At 33.1% G+C, this 20430-nt stretch overlaps 1 protein-coding gene across 3 annotated transcripts; it reads right to left on the reverse strand.

The window, feature by feature from the left end:
• Window positions 1–997: 997 nt before the first annotated feature.
• Window positions 998–19466, reverse strand: LOC126879818 (uncharacterized). 3 transcript variants are annotated; one of them, XM_050643094.1, is made up of 4 exons: window positions 19325–19339; window positions 18620–18775; window positions 16671–16855; window positions 998–1147 (listed from the first exon to the last, which is right to left on the reverse strand). In XM_050643094.1, the coding sequence occupies exons 3-4, from the start codon at window positions 16840–16842 to the stop codon at window positions 1077–1079; spliced, it is 243 nt and encodes an 80-aa protein (XP_050499051.1). In that variant the 5' UTR covers window positions 16843–16855; window positions 18620–18775; window positions 19325–19339; the 3' UTR covers window positions 998–1076. The 3 variants fall into 3 exon arrangements, with proteins under 3 accessions (XP_050499051.1, XP_050499050.1, XP_050499049.1); XM_050643093.1 differs by lacking the exon at window positions 18620–18775 and having other exon boundaries at window positions 19325–19466; XM_050643092.1 differs by lacking the exons at window positions 18620–18775; window positions 19325–19339 and adding an exon at window positions 18965–19124.
• Window positions 19467–20430: the final 964 nt, after the last annotated feature.

Below are 20430 nucleotides of genomic sequence, written 5' to 3' on the forward strand. Positions count from 1 at the left end.
AAGCATTTTCAATTGAAAGCTTTAGCTAAATAATAGTAACCTAAAGCTAAGTAATATATTAACTAAATAAGTAAAGTAAACTATGTCAATTTTCAGTTGAAAATGTGTTTTTTGTTGATTTTTAATAATTGGTGTATTTTTTTAAGAAGATACGTTTTTTGTTTTTTCAATATTTGTTACTGTTTTTTGTGACGAATAAACGGTGTAATTTGATTGATCTCATACTACTTAATAGTAATAAATGTGGAGTTAGTTGATTAATTGATTTGTCTTAAATAAATATGACTATTTTCAATATGCGGGATCTCGCAAATACCGAGATCCCGCGGGATTGAAAATTAGTAGTCCCACAAATACTGAGATTGAACTTAGGCTGCGGGATTGTAAGCCCTAATGACGACATACAAATTGTATGATTTCCCTCAGATGGATGTAGAAGATAAAAGGACAATTCCTATTATGATAACCATGTGTACTAAATGTCTTAGTTACGCAGACCAAGTATTTGGAAGGATAAAAAAGACACCACAGATTTTCCAGAAGATTATCATGAAATTAAGACCACAGAATTCTCTATGTATACCTTGGGTGAAAATGTGATGGTGTAAGACTAAAAAAGGATTCCCAAGCAGCACTTAAAACTCCTGTCCACTAGCACCTTCAATTTAATATGAGCAAAAGATTTCTATGAAGATGTGAAAAAAACAAAGTTCTAACTATCAGAGGGGGAAACAGTCTTGTAAATGTGATCAAAACGTAAGTCTGCATTTAAAAAAGGTAAATTCATTCAAATTATTTTACAATCTACAATTTAGGTAGTGTACATTCTAAAAAAGAAAAACTTAAGGACGTAAGGTTTATTCGAAAACAATTGGGAGAAAATTAGAAACTTGAGATTGGGGAGATAACCAACAGTGACCATTTGTATGTATCAGTGTCTGGACAAAAGAAGTATGATTAAAACAAACAAAAATTTCAGGGAAAAATAAAAAAAACATTTTTGTATCTACATGTATTTAATAGAAATTAAATTAGAACAAAACAATTGGCAGACTAATTACTATAAAAAAAATTTCTTAGTGATGATGTTCAGCAGCTTCTCTTCTGCGAATCTCGGCCCATTTAGCAACGTTTCCAGGAGAGTTGGCTGAAAATAAAAGGAAATGAATTAATATCAACTGCTTGTCAGATATAATTTAGATTTAAAATAATACATGGAAAAGTATAAACTATTTACTATGCCTTCTTCTTCTTCTTCTTCCTTTATAAAAACAATTTTACTTGTTCATTGATGGGTTGTGTCGGCCATTTCTACTGATGTGATCGTCCTTCTGTTCTTTATTTTTTTCTGTTTAGTGTTTTTGTTCTGATCTCGTCACTCCTGATTCAATCCCTCAGCATGAGATTTTCTAGTTTCCTGAGTTGAAACCGACATGTTAAATCCTTTTGCTTTTTAGCTAATCTTGACATAAATAGAACGTGTCACATCTTTTGGAAAGTTTTGAAATTTCCAGTTTCTCACTTCTGCTGACCAACCAGCTTTAAGAGGTTTAAAAACAGATACGTCAGCTGGTTGCATAATATGGGTAGTGTTGAGAAAAAGTGGTACCAAAATAATTCCATTATCATCGCATAGCTGCTTAACATGTTTTGTTGAATGTGATCGACGCCCATCGACGAATAAAATCACTGGTCTTTGGATATTGTTGGATTTTAAATATGGCAGGAAATGGTTCGAAATGTATTTCATTTCGAGCTATCAATATTGCGTTATCTGAGTATCAGAGAATTTTAATTTCATTGTTCCCCATTCTGTATTATCTTCTTTTATTTACATTCTTTATGACTTCATCCATGATTATATTAAAGCCATCGGTACATAATTCGCAAATATTTTACGGCTATCCCTACTTTTTCTGTCTTTACACGGCAAATTACGTGTAGTAAAATTCACAGTAGTATGGATATGTAAACATTACTAGAATGTCATTCTACTTGACAATGTCATCATTAACTTTAAAGAAATGGCTTTTGAATGTTCTTGGATAACTGTTATTTGTATAATTGCAAATTATTAATTCAGTTAATAAATATGATAATTTTTTCACTATGTATTTAGTGATAGTCTGGGCAGATTATCGGAGAGTAGGCCATTTTTGGAAAAGTTATTTACCAGCAATTTTATTGCTGGAATAGAATCTTATGATTGTATATATTAATAATATAGGTATGCAAAGTATGCAGATAGTGTGCTACTTTTTTTATAAACAAAATGGCGCCCGAAAATCGTGTTTTTCTTAATTTTTACTCTATAACTCCAAAGGTTTTAACTTTACACCAAAAACACCCAAATAAAAATTCACCGCAATTAAATTCTGCATAGAGACTTGTTTTTCCCGATTTACTTCGACGAAAATTTTCCCCGGAAAATGCGGGGTTTTCCAACAAAATCTTTAGTTTTCAACTAAAAGTTTAGATAAGTAATTGTTTATCAATAATCAACTATCTTGGTAATATAAAATCTCTTTTCGTATAGATTATAATTCCAGAAGCTGATGGAAATTGAATGAACAGTTTAGCAACAATTGAAATATTAATTAAAAATTTACGGTCGCTATAAAAACCACAATAATTAAGATACATAAGAATAACTATGATTTTTGTATAAAAAGACACTGTACCTATCTAATGTACTTTACTGAATTGAAATTGGACTATTTAAGCGGCCTCAGGAATATTTTAAAATTATAAACAATTTTTTGGCTTATAAACAAATAGAATATCTCGGGAAATATTAAATGAAATTATGAAAACGGTATTAGAAAAAAACCGGTAGGATATTTATTTTAAAAGACAAAAACGTTTCATTGTGATGAGTGGTTCTTGAGATACAACCGGTCAAGGTTGACCGGCATTTACGGCAAAGATATAAACAATAGGATCATAATTTTCGAACCATCACCTTTTTGTTTTTATCCTCTTTCTCCACACCAATTTTCATATCTTTAAAATACTCATAACATATTATTATAATAAAAACTATCGATATCACGAGTGAAAATTGTCAAAAATAGCAAAATTCCAATCAAAAATTAGGTTGGGGAAAATGTAATCTTAAAGTTCAAAATCGGTATACGTTAAAAAAATGCATTTTCTCGGCTTTCCATGGAGCAACTTTCTTCATTCTTTTTTTGTTTCCAAGTAACTCGAGTAGAGCCATCGAACTAACGCATTATTAAATGATTGCTTTTGTTTTGTTATAATAAATTAATTTATTTATTATAACAAAAATGTTTAATTTGTTTAAATAAAGATTGTTTAAATAATTATACAACTTTCAAATGAGAATATTTGTGTTTTTATCGTTAAAAGGTACACTTGTTGTAAGTTTATCTAAAAAAGTCTACAACTGGAAAAAATATGTAGTTTTCTTTTCTTATAAATAAATTAATCTACTATAACAAAACAAAAGCAAGTTTGACATTTAATAATGCGTTAGTTAGATGGCTCTACTCGAGTTACTTGGGAACAAAAAAAGAATGAAAAAAATTGCTCCATGGGAAGCCGAGAAAATGCATTTTTTTAACGTAAGTATACCGATTTTGAACTTTGGGATTACAATTGCTCCAACCTAATTTTTGATTGGAATTTTGCTATTTTTTGCAATTTTCACTCGTAATATCGATAGTTTTTATTATAATAATATAGGTTATGAGTATTTTGATATGAAAATTGGTGTGGAGAAAGAGGACAAAAACAAAAAGCTGATGTTTGGAAAATTATGATCCTATTGTTTATATCTTTGCCGTAAATGCCGGTCAACTTTAAGAAGTTGTATCTCAGGAATCACTCATCACAATTAAACGATTTTTCTTTTAAAAGAAACATCCTGCCGAATTTTTTCTAATACCGTTTTCATAATTTAATTTAATATTTACTGAGATATTCTATTTGTTTATAAGTCAAAAAATTGTTTATAATTTTAAAATATTCCTGAGGCCGGTTAAATAGTACAATTTCAATTCTGTAAAGTACATTAGATAGGTACAGTGTCTTTTTATATAAAAATCATAGTTATTCTTATGTATCTTAATTATTGTGGTTTTTATAGCGACCCTAAATTTTTTATAACCATTTCAATTGTTGCTAAACTGTTCATTCAATTTCCATCGGCTTCTGTAATAATAATCTATACGAAAAGAGCTTTTATATTACCCAGTTATTTAGTTATTGATAAACAATTACTTATCGAAAATTTTAGTTGATAATTAAAGATTTTGTTGGAAAAACCCGCACTTTCCGGGGAAAATTTTCGTCAAAGTAAATCAGGAAAAACACGTCTCTATGCATAATTTAATTGCGGGAATTTTTATTTGGGTGTTTTTGGTGTAGAGTTAAAATCTTTGGAGTTATAGAGCAAAAATTGAAAAATAAACGATTTTCGAGCTCCATTTTGTTTATAAAAAAGGAGCACACTATCTGCGGACTTTGCATACCTATATTATTAATATATACAATCATCAGATTCGATTCCAGCAATAAAATTGCTGGTAAATAACTTTTCCTTGTATTTTGCTAACTAGCCCAGAGTATGATTGTAATAATTTATATGTACAACAAAAACTAATACTCAATCGAGAAAAAAAGAAAAGTGTTAAAGTGATTTTTTAATAATATATTATTACTATGGAACGCTTACAATTTTGAACATCTTTAACAACAAAATACTTGGATCACTGAATATATCCTGGTGTATACTCTGCTTGGATCGTCCATAAATAATAAACAATAAATAACTTTTTATTAAGTTCACGTCTTAAATCAATTATTTATCAAATACACTATCAATATTATTTAATCAACAACTCAAAATATTCCCGATGCCATGTCAAATATTTAAAACTGTCACTGTCTTGTCATCATATTCTATTTGACTCAGTGCGTTGTATGACAAAGATAGCGAATGTTCGATTTGGAAAATATCACCACGGACCTGTTGTCCATTTTGTTCGGATGCTGAAAAAACTAATAAATATTTTTAAAAAATTTAAACGCAGAATGAAAGACTAAATTATTATCGAGGGCCGAAAGTCCCTTAGAATAAATAGTTTCTTTTGAATGAGATATTTGAAATTAAAAATCACACTACATTTTCTCTTAGTTTTTCACCCCTGTAACTTAATAAAATAAACATTATAGAAGTTTCTAGGTCCTCGGCCGACGGTCGAAAACTTTCGGCCCTCGGTAAGAACGTAATCTTTCATTCTGCGTTTAAATTTTTCAAAAATACTTATTAGTTTTCTCAGGATTCGAAAAAAATGAATCCCCATTTAAATAGCATTGCAGCCGAAAATACGTACCCATCCCCTTAAGATTAATAGGGCTTAGTGAATCCCCCTGTCTTATTGCTTTGCCTATATCTATAGGTTCCGTAAGTTGTCCATCTATTCAGACTTTCATCTTGTTTTGATAAACTTTAAGTTTTGTTATATTATCCAGAGGGATCCCTTTATTATAGGGCTTTTCATCGATTGTCATTTGTTTCAAGCTTCTGTCATATGTTGTCAGTAGCGGCTCGTCAGAGGAGGCAAGGGAGGCTCAGCCTCCCCATAAATTTTTTACACACTCTACACTGTTTTGTTTATCATGAATCGCGAAAATAACAAGCACTCTCACTATCGGGTCTCAGTTTTATTACATATTATTGTAGGCAGGACCCTGGGTTATCCCGAGATGCATGAACGGAGCACGGAGCCGAGAAGCCCAGCAGTCTCCGTTGCTAATGCTCCGTGCAGCACAGCAGGCCTTTAAGGAGACCCGGTCTCCTAACAGTGGCATCTACACGGTGCCATCACACGCTGCCCGGAGATATACCAAGGGAGGCAGAATAGCTTCTCGGCTCCGTTGCGTGGTTGCGTGCTTCTCAGGACAACGAATTTTAGGGTCCTGACTAAAAATAATGAAAAATCTAAAAGTGCGAATTTTGTTATGAAATTTGGTATGTGGGGTTATAATAACATTTGGAACAACTTGCTCAAATAACTTTTTCCGATATATCTCTAACTCAAAGCAAAATATCGGTAATTTATGGTGTTTTTGAATTCGCAGTAGGCCGCGTTTAGAATTAAATAATTCAGTTGAGTATCTTAAAAAATTTAAAGCTTCATTATGTATGGACTGCAAAACTTCAAATCTGTATTTATTTTGATATGCGAGGTATCTATTTACAAATAGATGGAATTGTTAACAAATAAACGACACAAACTTTGGTATTAAACTTTTACAATTAGACTAACTATTTTTAAAATGATATATTATGAAATTATGAATTAGGATGATATTATGGAATGTAAAAAAAAATGGTCAAAAAATGGGGCCTTAAATTACATTTTTTGGCGCAGTTTTTTGCTAGTGCAAATTTGTCTAGATATTTTACAGTTAGGTATAGCCTCCCCTATTGTAAAAATCACGAGCCGCCCCTGTATGTTGTATAATCTGTGTATGATATTAATATACACGGATTATACAACATGTGACAGAAGCTCGAAGCAAATGACTGTGAATGAAAAGCTCTATACCGGAGATGTATGACATCTTTAAGTCCTATTCTGTCAAATGCTTTCTTTAAGTCGATCAAACATAGGAATGTAGGTCTATTATATTCTAATGTAATTTGATTTATGATGAATATTGCCTCTATACACTACCTTTCCAAACTGATATCTTGTTGCTCATCTGCTATGTTTATGAGCTGATTTAGGTATTCGTTAGAATTAGAATTAGAAATATGCTTTATTGTCACAGAAAATTAGACAAATTTTATGGACAAAGCTTAATATAAAGTCAGAAAAAAAATAATAACAATAACAAATACAATTTTCTGAAATTTGATAAATCGTCAATATAAAAAAATACAAGTTCATAAAGTAAAGAAAAAACAAAACCGATAGATTGCAAAATTAATATAAATTGCAAAGTGAACATACAACAAAATAAAATACAGACATAGGAACTAATCAGTTTAAGCTTAAGTTGCTGCATGTGACACTCAAATATAGATAAGTTTGGTTACTTGTACATTGCTTAGTTAGTTACTTGTACATTGCATTTCTTAGTTAGTCATTAAGAAACTCTTCTACTGAATAATATGGTCTTTTAGATAGATGAGCTTTTGTCATTTTACGGAACTTGAGGAAATATTTTGCAGATTTGAGTTGTAAAGGGAGATGGTTGTATAGTTTTTTTGCGGAATATAATATAGATTTCTTTACTAACTCAGAGGACGGGATCGGTATATAGACATCAAAAGATGAATTTCTGGTGGAGTAGTCATGATGAGGCCTTGCTGGAAAGACATGCATGTGTTTACGAATTAAGCAAACAGTTTCTAAAATATATAAAGATGGAAGCGTTAAAATTCCGTGATCTTTGAAGTAACTTCTGCAATGTGTTGTTCTTCTGAGGCCAAACAGATACCTTATTGCTCTTTTTTGTAATTTAAAAATAACATCTAATTGGGCAGCTGTACTAGAACCCCAAAAAGGAAGACCATATCGAAGATGAGACTCGAACAAGGAAAAATATGTTATGTCCACTTTACATCAACAATAAATTGAACAATAAATTGACAAAGTTATTCAAGGCCAAATTTGACGAGTACAAAATGTATGTTTGTAAAAGAAAATGAAGGAATTTGATGAAATAGAACAATTGGATATGTTTTATTTTGTCAAATTTCTTTATTTTCTTTTTATTCACGGCAAAATTGGATGTAGAATTGTGTTTTGTATAATTCAAATTTGACCTTGAATAACTTGTTGTCAATTTCTTGTCCAATTATTGTTGATGTAAAGTGGACTTTAGTTTAGAACTTGCTAAATTGAAGTCTTTCGAAATAGATCTTATAGCATAGCAGGCTGAGGCTAATTTTTTTCTTAACAAATCGATATGAAGGGACCATTTGAGGTTGCTGTCTAAGAAAATACCAAGAAATTTTACAGAATCAACGGTAGAGATCTGGCTGTTATTAATAAGCAGGGGTTGAAGAGCACTTTTATAGGATAATGCTACTGTCTTATCCACGTTAAAAGAGAGTAAATTAGAGTCAGACCAGATTTTTATCATAAGCAAATCAGAAGTTGCATGAGGAGATGCAATAGTTGAGTTGCTCTAAGTGATAGTGGTATCATCAGCAAAAAGAAAAATTTTCCCAACGACTTTTAAATTAGTGATGTCATTTATAAAGATAAGGAACAGTAGAGGAACCAATACTGAACCTTGTGGTACTCCACATACAATATTTTTGAGACTAGAATCAGTATCATTTGCTCTAACTAGTTGTTTCCTATTATTCAAGTAAGATTGGAACCAATTCCAAAAAGTACCTCAAATTCCATAGAAATTTATACTAAATTTAAATTCAAGATGCAGTAGAAATAAACAAACCAAGACACGCTAAATGCTACTAGGAGCACTCCCGAATCATAATTTATAATACATTGTAAATTATGATTCGGGGGTGCTCCTAGTAGCATTTAACGTGTCTTGGTTTGTAGATGTTGTTATCAATGAGAAAGGACATAAGTCGGGTTTTTATGAGTCTCTCGAGTTTTTATGAGCTGAACTTGGACGATAATACCTAGCAATTGTGGTATATTTTTCTACAAAAAATGGCTTGTTGACTTCAAGCCAGTGCTCTGTAACCCCAACTATCGGGGGAAATCCTAATTCCTCTAGAAATAAAAATATTTTGTCAGTTTTATTTCTTATAGAACGAATATTAATCAGAACCATACTAAAGTTGTCATCACTAAAATTATTCGATGTTTCTAGTTCCTCAGAACACGTACTGTTTAAAAATTTCGCCTTGGAGAGCTAGTGGAATAATAATTTCGGTGACATTCCCTTGATTTTTGTAGATGTATAATTCTTTCTGAAGTGAGAAAGGACCTAATTTTCTTTTTTTTTTTTTCTTTAAAGGCAGTTCTTGCAAAATGTTTGCTGTAAGTTTCAAGGTAGAATTTAGCAGATTGATACTTACCTCTGTAGTTTTCAACTTGTTTCTTATCGCCCTTTTTTAAATAATGGGATTAAACCACTTGCCTTCCATTCTCCTGGTATTAAATTGTGTCTTATACTTTTGTTAGTTGATCTGTCATTGTCGCTCCACCATGTTTTAACAATTTTTCAAATTTGTTCAAGCCTTTTTTTGTACTTTCTGCTTGCTTATATGAACTTCTTTGTTTATGGTTTATAATTGCTGGTGTTTGTGGTTCCAATGTCATTTGTTGTTCTGTATATACATAACTTCTTTAGGTATATTGTTCTGAAGCATTGTGGCATCTTAATGTAATTTACTATTGTTAATTGTTATTATCTTATAATAAATTACTTCTTAAGATAGTCAATCTATGCATCCGTTTGTTGCTGTTAATGTTTTTGGGTCTATTAGTTTATTTTTTTAAGTATTAAATTAATTTTTGAGAATTATTTTTTGTAAACCATAAAAATCATACTCCAGTTCTTTTGAAAAACAGAATTTATTTAACAAATCTGTATTAGTTATTTACTTAAAACAATGAGAACCAGTTGCCCAGAATAATGAGTTATGGAATAGGCTCAATTATGATTTGCGCTGGTATAAGTTCCAATGACCGTACTGAGTTAGTTCTTGTGGATACAGTTTCTGTGACATGAGCAAAAACAACCATTTTAGATGAGCATGTGGTATTTTTGTGCCATTCATAGAACCTAATTATATTTCTGTCAAGGATAATGTGCATCTCCACCATGCTATAATCGTCAATGAGTACTTAGAAGATCTCAAGAATATCCGTATGAATTGGCCAGCTTCCAGCCCTGACCTCAATTCAACTGAACATCTATGGGACACACTGGAAGGATGAATTCAAGTTTGTCTACCCCATCCAAACAACTTGCTTGAGCTTGGTGCGGCTCTTCAGACAATATGAATTGGATGAATTGGACCAAAACTACCACAATGCAAAGATGTATGTAGACTGTTATAAGGACCGGATGAGAAAATACTGGGCATTAATAGAATAGAATAGAAATATGCTTTATTGTCACTGAAAATTTTTACAATTTTATGGACAAAGCTTACATACAGTCAAAAGAAAAATAATAACAACAAGAAATAACAAATAACAACTACAATTCAATAAAATTAGATACATCGTCAATATACAGTAAATAAGATATAAAACCAAAGACAAAAACAATTAATTGCAAAATTTATATACATTGCAAATTGAAAATTGAACATACTTACAACAAATAAAATACAACATTAGAAACTGACAGTTTAAGCTACTGCGTATGAAACCCAATTTTCTTAGTTATTCATTAAGAAATTCTTCTATTGAATAATATGGTCTTTCAGATAGATAGGCTTTTGTCAGTTTACGGAATTTTGGGAAAGATGTTGCAGATTTAAGTTGTAAAGGCAGATGGTTGTAAAGTTTTTTTGCGAAATATAATATAGATTTCTTTACTAACTCAGTGCATGGGATCGGTAAATAAATATCAAAGATTGAATTTCTGGTGGAGTAAAGATGATTGGGCCTTGCTGGAAAGGCATGAAGGTGTTTACGAATTAAACAAACCGTTTCTAGAATATATAAAGATGGAAGTGTTAAAATTCCGTGATTCCTAAAGTAACTTCTGCAATGTGTAGATCTTCTGAGGCCAAACAGATACCTTATTGCTCTTTTTTGCAATTTAAAAATAACATCAAATTGAGCAGCTGTACTAGAACCCCAAAAAGGAAGACCATATCGAAGATGAGACTCGAATAATGAAAAATATGTTATTTTAGAAGATGCTAAATTGAGTTCCCTTGAGACAGATCTTATTGCAAACCAAGCTGAGGCGAGTTTCTTACTTAACGAATCGATATGAAGGGACCATTTGAGGTTGCTGTCTAAAAAAATACCAAGAAATTTTACAGAATCAACGGTACTGATTTGACTGTTATTAAGAGGCAAAGGTTGAAGAGCTCCTTTATAGGATAATGCTACTGTTTTATCTACATTAAAAGAGAGTAAATTAGAGTCAGACCAGGTCTTTATCGTCAGTAGATCCGAAGTTATAGTTTCATGAAGAGATGCTATAGTTGAGTTGCTCCAAGTGATACTGGTATCATCAGCAAAAAGAAAAATTTTCCCATCGATTTTTAAATTAGTGATGTCATTAATAAAGATAAGGAACAGAAGAGGACCCAATACTGAACCTTGTGGTACTCCACATACAATGTTTTTGAGACTAGAGTCAGTATCATTTGCTCTAACTAGTTGTTTCCTATTATTCAAGTAGGATTGGAACCAATTCAAAGAAATACCTCTAATTCCATAGAAATTTAGTTTTTTAATCAAGATGTCGTGATTTACACAATCAAAAGCTTTGGCATAGTCACAGAAAACAGTGGCAGTATAAAAATTATTGTTTAGTGCTTGATAAACCTCATGTAGTACAGAAAACATGGCATCAGTGGTACATTTATTAGTTAAAAAGCCGAATTGATTTTGAGATAAAATGTTGTTATCAACGATAAAAGACATAAGTCGAGTTTTAATAAGTCTCTCAATAATTTTGGAGAGTACCGGTAGTAAGGCAATAGGTCTATAGTTGCAGGCATTAGATTTTTCGCCACCCTTATGAAGAGGAATAATAATGGCTGTCTTTAGGCACTCTGGAAATTGACCTTTTTCGAAGGAATCATTAATTAGTGAGACAAGGATTTCCAACACATTTTCTGTGAGATTAGAGAAAATTTTTATAGATAGTCCATCAGTACTACAGGATGATTTGCTTTTGATACTATTGATTGTTTGGGTCAGTTCAGAGTTATCGACTGGTTTTAAAAAGAATGAATTCGAGACCTTTCTTGAATTAGGAAGATAGGAAATGGGATCTTTTTGCGGCAAAATAGTTGATGTTATATTTTTACTGACATTAACGAAGTAATCGTTTAGACTCTCAGGATTTGGAAGGGAAAATGATTGAGCTGTGTGAGTTTTATTTCGAAGAGCGTTTATTATAGACCAGGTTTCTTTTGCAACACTTTTAGAGCTTCCCAGACGATTTTGATAATAGGCTTTTTTAGCTGATTTGACAAGTTTTAGATATGTTGTCCTGTACTTCGTGATATATTCAGTGACAGAAACATTGGCAGTAAATTTCTTGATGTATAGAAGTGAACGCATATTCTTGGCTGATATGCGGATACCTTTCGTAACCCAAGGTTTTCGATGTTTTGGCTTAATTGGAATTAAAGGAAAAGCTTTATTGAAGATGCGGATAAGCTTATCTAGAAAAACACTGAAATTATAGTCCACGTCCATAGAAGGAAACTGCCACTCAGAAGTTAAGCATAAATTTTGGAATTTACGAAAATTCTGGGCGGAAAAAATCCTACCTAAACGTCTGGGTTTTGAGGAGGGTTTGCTGAAGATGTTAAACTTCGTATACACTGCTTCATGATCAGATATTCCCGCATTAATAACTGTAGAGCAGACATCAAGGGGTGAAAAATCTGAGACAATATAATCGATTATGGTAGATGTAGTTTTTGTAATCCTTGTAGGAGAATTAACGTGCATTGAGAGACCATACGATTCAAATATGTTGACCAGGGATACTTGGGTAGCACCAGCAGCAGCATAATTAATGTTAAAGTCACCGCATAGAATTTTTCTGCTTTTATGAGGCAGGTCATCTAACAAATTTAGCAGGTTCTGAAAAAATAGTTCCACGGCAGAGTCAGGTGATCTATAAATGCAAATAATGTAAAGATTAAGGTGTTTATTATAAACTAAGGAAAACTCAAAGACGGATTCACTTAACAAAAAGTCGTATTTTGTTACCGGAGAAAAATCATTATTTCTAGAGAGAATTAGGGTGCCTCCATGAGCCGAACTTGGACGATCATACCTGGCAATTGTGGTATATTTTTCTACGAAAAAAGGCTCGTTGACTTCAAGCCAGTGCTCTGTAACCGCAACTATCGGGGGAAATCCTAATTCCTCCAGAAACAAAAATAATTCATCAGTTTTATTTCTTATAGAACGAATATTAATCAGAACCATGCCAAAGTTGTCATCACTAAAATAATTTGAGGTTTCTAGTCCCTCAGAACACGTCGTGATGTTTAAAAATTTCGCTTTGGAGAGCCAGTGGAATAATAGCTTTGGTGGCATTCCCTTGACTTTTGTAGGTGTATGATTCTTTCCGAACTGAGGTAGGACCAATAAGCGGCAAGATCAGCTTCCACTTCAGCTGGACCAATTCCGTAGGCATGGTTAAATTCTAGAAGAACTTTTCGTAGTTCTTCGGTCGTAGTAGGTAGTCCTTCGGAAGCCAAAAAGAGTTTCACGCTGGTGTTGGTGTATCCATCATAAAATACAGAAGAAGGCTGGTCGTGAAGAAAAGCAAGATGTAGTTTAATTGCTTTTAAGATATCCGGTTCCCTTAATCTTGCAAGAAGGTATCGACTGTTCGAGTTATTAGTTAGTCTAACTCTTGGTGGTGTTAAAGGATCCAAATGTATGGATGGTTCCAAAGTATCTTTCTTAATAAAATTGATATGGGAACGGAAAGGCTCTTTGGATTTGCAAACTGTGATGGCCTGCTTGTCTGTAAATATATTTGTGTTTTCAACTTCATTTTTGTTGTTGCTTGGAATGGTAATTGGATTTTCCAAGCTAACCGGGCTTCTGATGTACTTCGGATTCATATTTTGTTCAGATGAAGTCTTTGGTTCAGAGTATGATGATTCTGTGGACCATTTAATGTTGACACCAGGTGGCCAAATTTCCTTATTAAATAATAAGTCAATGGACGTTTTTGATTTTAAGCCTATTTTGAATGAGGAACCAGTTGCTGTGTTGGCGTCTTGAAGTAGGGCGTAACATCGAATATATTCCTTCCTAATAACTGCCTTCGCAGAGTGCAGAGACTAGTACCTGACAACTTCTAACTTCACCTAATATAAATATTACTTAATAATTAATAGATAAATATACAAGGTATATACAATAACAATTAATTATTAATATTAATTAATAGTAAATACACACACCCAAACTTATATGGAATCACCATGTATTTTAAAGTTATATTTATTTCTTTTGAAAAACTTGTTATTGTTGGGAAGAATAAAGGCTTTTATTGAAAACAAATATAGGACAATCGGATAGTACAGCTCGGTACGGTATAGGTTATTTGCTTGAGTTGCAAATTGAACGAAAATAAATAAACTAACTTTTGCGTTCAAAAACGAAAATATGACTCATGTGGGGTTATAGAACTTACTACGAGGAAAGATTATTGGTCTTGTGGAGAAAATAATGATCTCAGAGGGATATAGCTGTAGAGCTAAGCGTAATACAGGGCGTTCTGTCCAAAACCTATGTTAGGTAACAGGAGCTAGGAAAGCTCAAAAATAAAGCACGGGAAAGTCGGCAAAAGTAATAACGGCTCTCCACGATCGTTTAATTGTCCAATCAGCTGGAAGACACCCAACCATTTCTCACCTGCAGCTCAAAATGCAGCTTTTGGAAGCTACAGGTGTAACTGTTTCAGTTGAAACGATAAGAAGGAGAGTTCATACCAAGAAGTATATGGCAGGAGACAATTATGGGTTCCCGAATTATCTAGGCAGCACAAGATTAACTGCCTAAATTGGTGTCTTCACCACCAAAACTGGAACATTGGGAATTGACAAAATGTGCTATTTTCAAAAAAAGTCAGGATTTGTGTAAAATCAAATGACCCACAAAATCGTGTACAGTGGAACCTCAATAAGTCGGATTAATCGGGACCGCGGCCGATCCGGGTTATCGGAAATCCGGGTTAGCCGGAGAATATGGTAAAAATTATTAATAAAATACATATAAATAATAAACAAATACACATTATAATTGCAAAAACATGAAATACATGCACAGTACATCTAAATTACGTACAGTTGTATCCAGTATTGTTTATTTATTGGTAAAAAACTCAGTCAAAGTAAAAAAAATGTTTGTTTTGTCTGATGAAAATCGGTCCGGGTTAGCCGGACTTCTGAGTTATCGGAGGCCGACTTATCGGGGTTATACTGTACTTAGAGGTCGAGGAAGACAAGCAAGAACGAAAACTGTCAGATCTGTTCACAAATATACAAGAAGAAGTGTAATGTTCTGGAGAGGAACTGTGATCCGTAAAAAAAACTCCTTTAATTTTCATCCAATCAACTTTAACTGCTCACAGGTATGTTGATAACCTGTAGTCAGGCTCTGGAGAGCTGCAACAGGATAAAATTTAATTTTATTGCATGATAATGGACCTCTACATACCATTAGAGTGACTAAAGACATCATTGAAGCAGAAGGTATCCCTTGTTTGGAGTGGCCTGCTTGCTCACCCGAGCTTAATCCTGTAGAATATTTGTGGGATATGCTTAAAAGAAAAATTAGAGCTCGCCGAGATAATCCACAAAACACCACACGACTAGTACAAGCTGCTCTTAAAGGATGGAACAACCTACCACAACAAAATGTTGATAATTTAATTAGGAGCGTGCCCACGCAAACTGAAGCTTGCATAAGGACTAGAGGTGATAACACTGGCTACCACAAAATACAAAAAATATAAATAAAAACAATCTAAACATTATTCGTTTTACATTGAAATTTTGACTTTAAAACAACTAGTTTCAATTTGTGTGTTAAATACTATTGTTTTATTTAATTGTTATGTATGTGTTATTAAATTGCTTTAAAATAAAAACTGTTTGACTTCATTTGCTCGTTTTTTTAAATTCGCACGAAATAGTGAGAAATTTCAGATGATTCCATATAAGTTTGGGTGTGTGTATATCTTGTATATTTTTATCTAGTGATGGTATTATTTATATTAGGTGAGGTTAGGAGTTGTCAGGGACTACTCCTGACCACTCTGCGAACAGTAGACACTGACAAACATTTGTTATAACTGTTGTTTATCAACAAAGCTACTTTTCATTTTTTAAATTTTCGAATATTGCCATATTTTTATAAATATTTTTTTGCATATAATGTGTTACTTATTTACATTATTTAATGTTTCTGCCTCTATGCATGCCAAATCTGTAAGACAAATCTACAAAAATGTGTCATTTTTTCTATAAAATATGCTTAGATCGATTTTTTTGCACGAAGTGTATTTGGCTAGTCAAATTTTTTGTATTATCTAGTGTGATATGTTCAATTCATATCAGTGACGCTTCATCCTAATTCATTGTAAGACAACCAAATTTACAAAAGAGTAATAATCTAAAACTTCAAAATACCTAATACAGTAGTGAGTAGAACCCTGATTATCAGTGTGCGGATTATCCAGGCTGCGGATTATCCAGGCTGCGGATTATCTGTGTTATCAAAATAGCGTCACCATAAATCATTCGATGGAAACTCTATACACTGAGAGGGAGACTCATAATGAAAGATTTACTTTTTCTGTTACCTTTATATGGTAGGTACATATGTACGTATATTGTATTATGTAAGGAGTAAATTTTCGGATTATCAGTGCTTTTCAATTATCCATCCCACATCCGGTCCCGAGAGGCACGGATAATCGGGGTTCTATTGTACTTAGTAACTACAATTAGTAACATAAAAAACACTTACCCAGTTTACTAATCGAGTTGAAGACTGGAAGACATATTACAAGAGAAATAGCATAGTATTTCCAGATCCATTGGTTCTTCAAGTAGTGCTTGATTGGGAATTGTGCAATTTTTGCACTGAATGTGTAAGGGAATTTCATTGGTCTGGCAACCTTTTCTACTTTGTCTGCCATTTTAATCTTATTTCTAAAATTATAACAAAACCTTAACAAATAAGAATAATAGGAAAAGTACACGTACTAAATACTTTTCTTCATTAACCTTTTCTGTGCGAATACTGTCAAAAGATGTCATTCACTTCTTAAGTCACGGGCATCTTTTGACACCATTAGCACAGACACATAAATTACTTTAGTGTATTGTCAGCCTCAAGCAACGTGTTACAAGTCATTTACATGGAAAGGGTTAACAAGTAAAGTGCTCTCCGCTTTTTCAGTAAACTCAAAATGTTGTGTATGTCTACCCGAATGGGTGGACAACTAAACTCAAATTGATGCTGTTCTGTGATTTAAATAAAAAAATATGACCTGTAATTGAATGGGTCTGCCGAATAACGTTGTAAGCGCCACATCACTTGTTTTGTAAGAAGTCGAAAAAGAAGTTTTAAAATTATAACAATGGCAAACTTAAACCTTTTATGAGTAATAAAGCTTGTAAATACCAATTACAAACTGTATTACTCACCCGTAAAATGTATAGGTAAACCATTATCACAATTTTTAAACTTTTTCTTCGACTTCTCAAAAACGAACAATGTGGCACTTACAACGTTATTCAGCGGACCCATTCAATTATATTACTATACTACGTTTTGACCTAGTAGGTAAAAAGAAAATGTAATAATTTTTTTAGAAGTCTTTTATTAGAAGAATACCATTTTATCAACAAACATTTGAGTGTTATACCACTTTTCCTCTGAGCGGCTCATATAATATAAATATCCAATAGTTACTGAGGATAGTTCTGCAAGAAAAAGAACGAAACCTTCAAGAACTGTGAAGCTGTATTAAATAAAATGGAAGGGGAGGCCAATGATTAATATAGTCTGTTCGCTAAACTCAAGACACAACTGGCTAGTGATTTTAGTAAGCAATTTTGCCATATTGGTAAAATTGGCAAAAAAATAATTACTAAATAGTTAATAATTACAAAATAGTTAGTAATTTTGCCAATTTTGTCAAAAATGGACAAAAACAATAAAATTACCCACTAAAACCACTAGCCAGTTGTAAGTTTAGCAAACCGACTATAATTGGAAATCAATTCATTCATTAATAGGTTTGTTCCAACACGACTGAGAACCGTCACGAAACGGTAACGCTCCTGCGCAGTAAACAAAATCCGTTCCAACAAAAATATGATCGTCATCGGATCGTCCTTCCCACTGTTCCAACAAGAATTGTGATCTTTCGGTGACGGTTTCGTGATGATCATTTCAGTAATCGGGCAATAGGGTTTTTCATTGTCATTTGTTTCAAGCTTTTGTCATGTGTCACATAATATTAATATATCTACGGCATACTTCTTTAGCTTTTATCATTGGATATACCAACATCAATATACATATTGATAGATAAATCAGTTGTCAGTCAGGTAACCGTTCCAACATCGGTTTCCAAATTACCGTCATGGGACAATAACTGGGCGATACAATTACAAACACCCACACAGCAAACGGTACACATAGTTTCGTGACGGTTTCTGGACCGTCCAAAAGTTCATGTTGGAACAAACCCTTTATTTTTGAGTAAAAAGAAAATCTAAACATAACCAAAAAATTTATGGCAATTTTGGCAATGAATATAGACAACGAATATGTTGATTTCTATAGTCTATATTCCTTGATTTTACTTAGTCAATTTATTCGAGATGTGAATATAGTATTCCACCCAAAAAATAGTAAGACAGCACTGACCATTGACATATTAAGTGTAGACTCAGCATACTCACCAAAAAAGCATAACGTAGAAACAGCATGGAAACAGTTGATCAGTGGTCTATGTATCTCTTTTAACCAAACGATCCCGCGCATGTGACTTGACAAAGATGTCTAGACCACTCAATCCTATATCGACGTTACACCCCGATGCATTGAGTGGCACATCCCTAGGCAAGTATAATATCCTCTTTACATGTCTCTAGCACTGACACACTATCCAATGCTGTTTATTTAGGTATATATTTTTTGGAATATTTTATGACATTAAAAAAATTGATTCAAGTAATAAAAGGACAAAAATATCTTATATTTAATATAGAAAATGAAAGATTTTAGTTTATATTAATTGATATTACCTAAGGCCTTCTATAACCTCTACAGATACTGCTGTAAACCAATTTTTATTCATGATTGCAGTTTTTGTATGACTAAATGTCTTTTTTCTTAATAAATATTAAAGCACTAACGAACTGGTGCTATTCAAAATAGTTATTGTTAGGTGACTTTAGTTTTGCTTTTCATTTTTTTCCCTGTATTTGTCAAAAATTAAGCAGCCTACTAAATCGACATTTACGTAATCATAGTACATACACCACCCGGATAACTTTTAACAAATAAAAATTAGGAATGTGTTTTGATGAATGTTTTTAAAATAAAGTAGATTTTTTTCTACAGAATGTTACAGTGTAAAAATAAATATAATATGGACTTTTTACCTTTACTGAAATTCCTGCTTTCTGCAAACTAGAGAAAATCAAGGTGGCCGGGACACTGTCAATTGTCAAAGTTAAAAGAACACGGAACGAAAAGATAGCTTTTGACACGTGACTTTTACTTGACATGAACATTAAAAACCAGAACCAATGACGTAATTATAAGGTTTGTTCCAACATGAACTTTTGGACGGTCCAGAAACCGTCACGAAACTACTTGTACCGTTTGTTGTGCGCATGTTCGTAATTGTATCGCCCAGTTATCGTCCCATGACGGTAATTTGGAAACCGATGTTGGGACGGTTACCTGACTAATAACTGATTTATCTATCAATATGTTGTTGGTATATCCAATGATAAAAGATGTATGCCGTAGATATATTAATATTATGTGACACATGGCAAAAGCTCGAAACAAATGACAATCAATGAAAAACCCTATTTCCCGATTACTGAAATGATCATCACGAAACCGTCACTAATCACAATTCTTGTTGGAACAGTGGGAAGGACGATCCGATGACGATCATATTTTTGTTGGAACGGATTTTGTTTACTGCGCAGGAGCGTTACCGTTTCGTGACGGTTCTCGGTCGTGTTGGAACAAACCTATAGATAGACCCAGAACTCGGCTGTTCGCATAGAGAAATGCTGTTCGTTAGAAGGGCCATAGATTAGGTATATACATGTATAGTCAAGAGAAGGGCGGATTTACGTTATGACAGGGACGTGGAAGGCACGGAGCCCGTTGAAGAATCGTCTGATATGAAAAGCATTGGCTGGTTTATCACACAACGAAACGGGGCGACACCGGGAAGTGCCGAGGACGTGTGCTTTCTATTGTTCTACGCACCGTGCCGTCCATGTTCATGATAAATCAGCCTTAAACTTGTTACCCACGGGAAGCTATACTCTAATAGGCATCACTGTACTTATCTCCAACTAATGTATGATGCCGCATCATACATTATACAGGAATTCCTCGTTATCCGCGGACTCATCAACCGCGGTTTCGCTTATCCGCAGTTGCGATATCTGTTGAATCTTTAATGAGAATATAGTGTAGGAAACAAAGGTTGAACCTTGCAAAATAGACACAAGTCCGGTTT

The sequence above is a fragment of the Diabrotica virgifera genome, chromosome 2 (genome assembly GCF_917563875.1).
Source record: "Diabrotica virgifera virgifera chromosome 2, PGI_DIABVI_V3a".
Classification (NCBI taxonomy): Eukaryota; Metazoa; Arthropoda; class Insecta; order Coleoptera; family Chrysomelidae; genus Diabrotica; species Diabrotica virgifera.

Bases quoted from the DNA above. Each gene is read 5' to 3' on its own strand.
- LOC126879818 (XM_050643092.1), bottom strand. From the start codon at position 19,017: ATGAATAAAAATTGGTTTACAGCAGTATCTGTAGAGGTTATAGAAGGC. The intron at 16,856-18,964 runs GTAATATCAATT...TTATAATTTTAG, and splicing joins GAGGTTATAGAAGGCCTTAG to AAATAAGATTAAAATGGCAG. The intron at 1,148-16,670 runs GTAAGTGTTTTT...TTTTATTTTCAG, and splicing joins CAACTCGATTAGTAAACTGG to CCAACTCTCCTGGAAACGTT.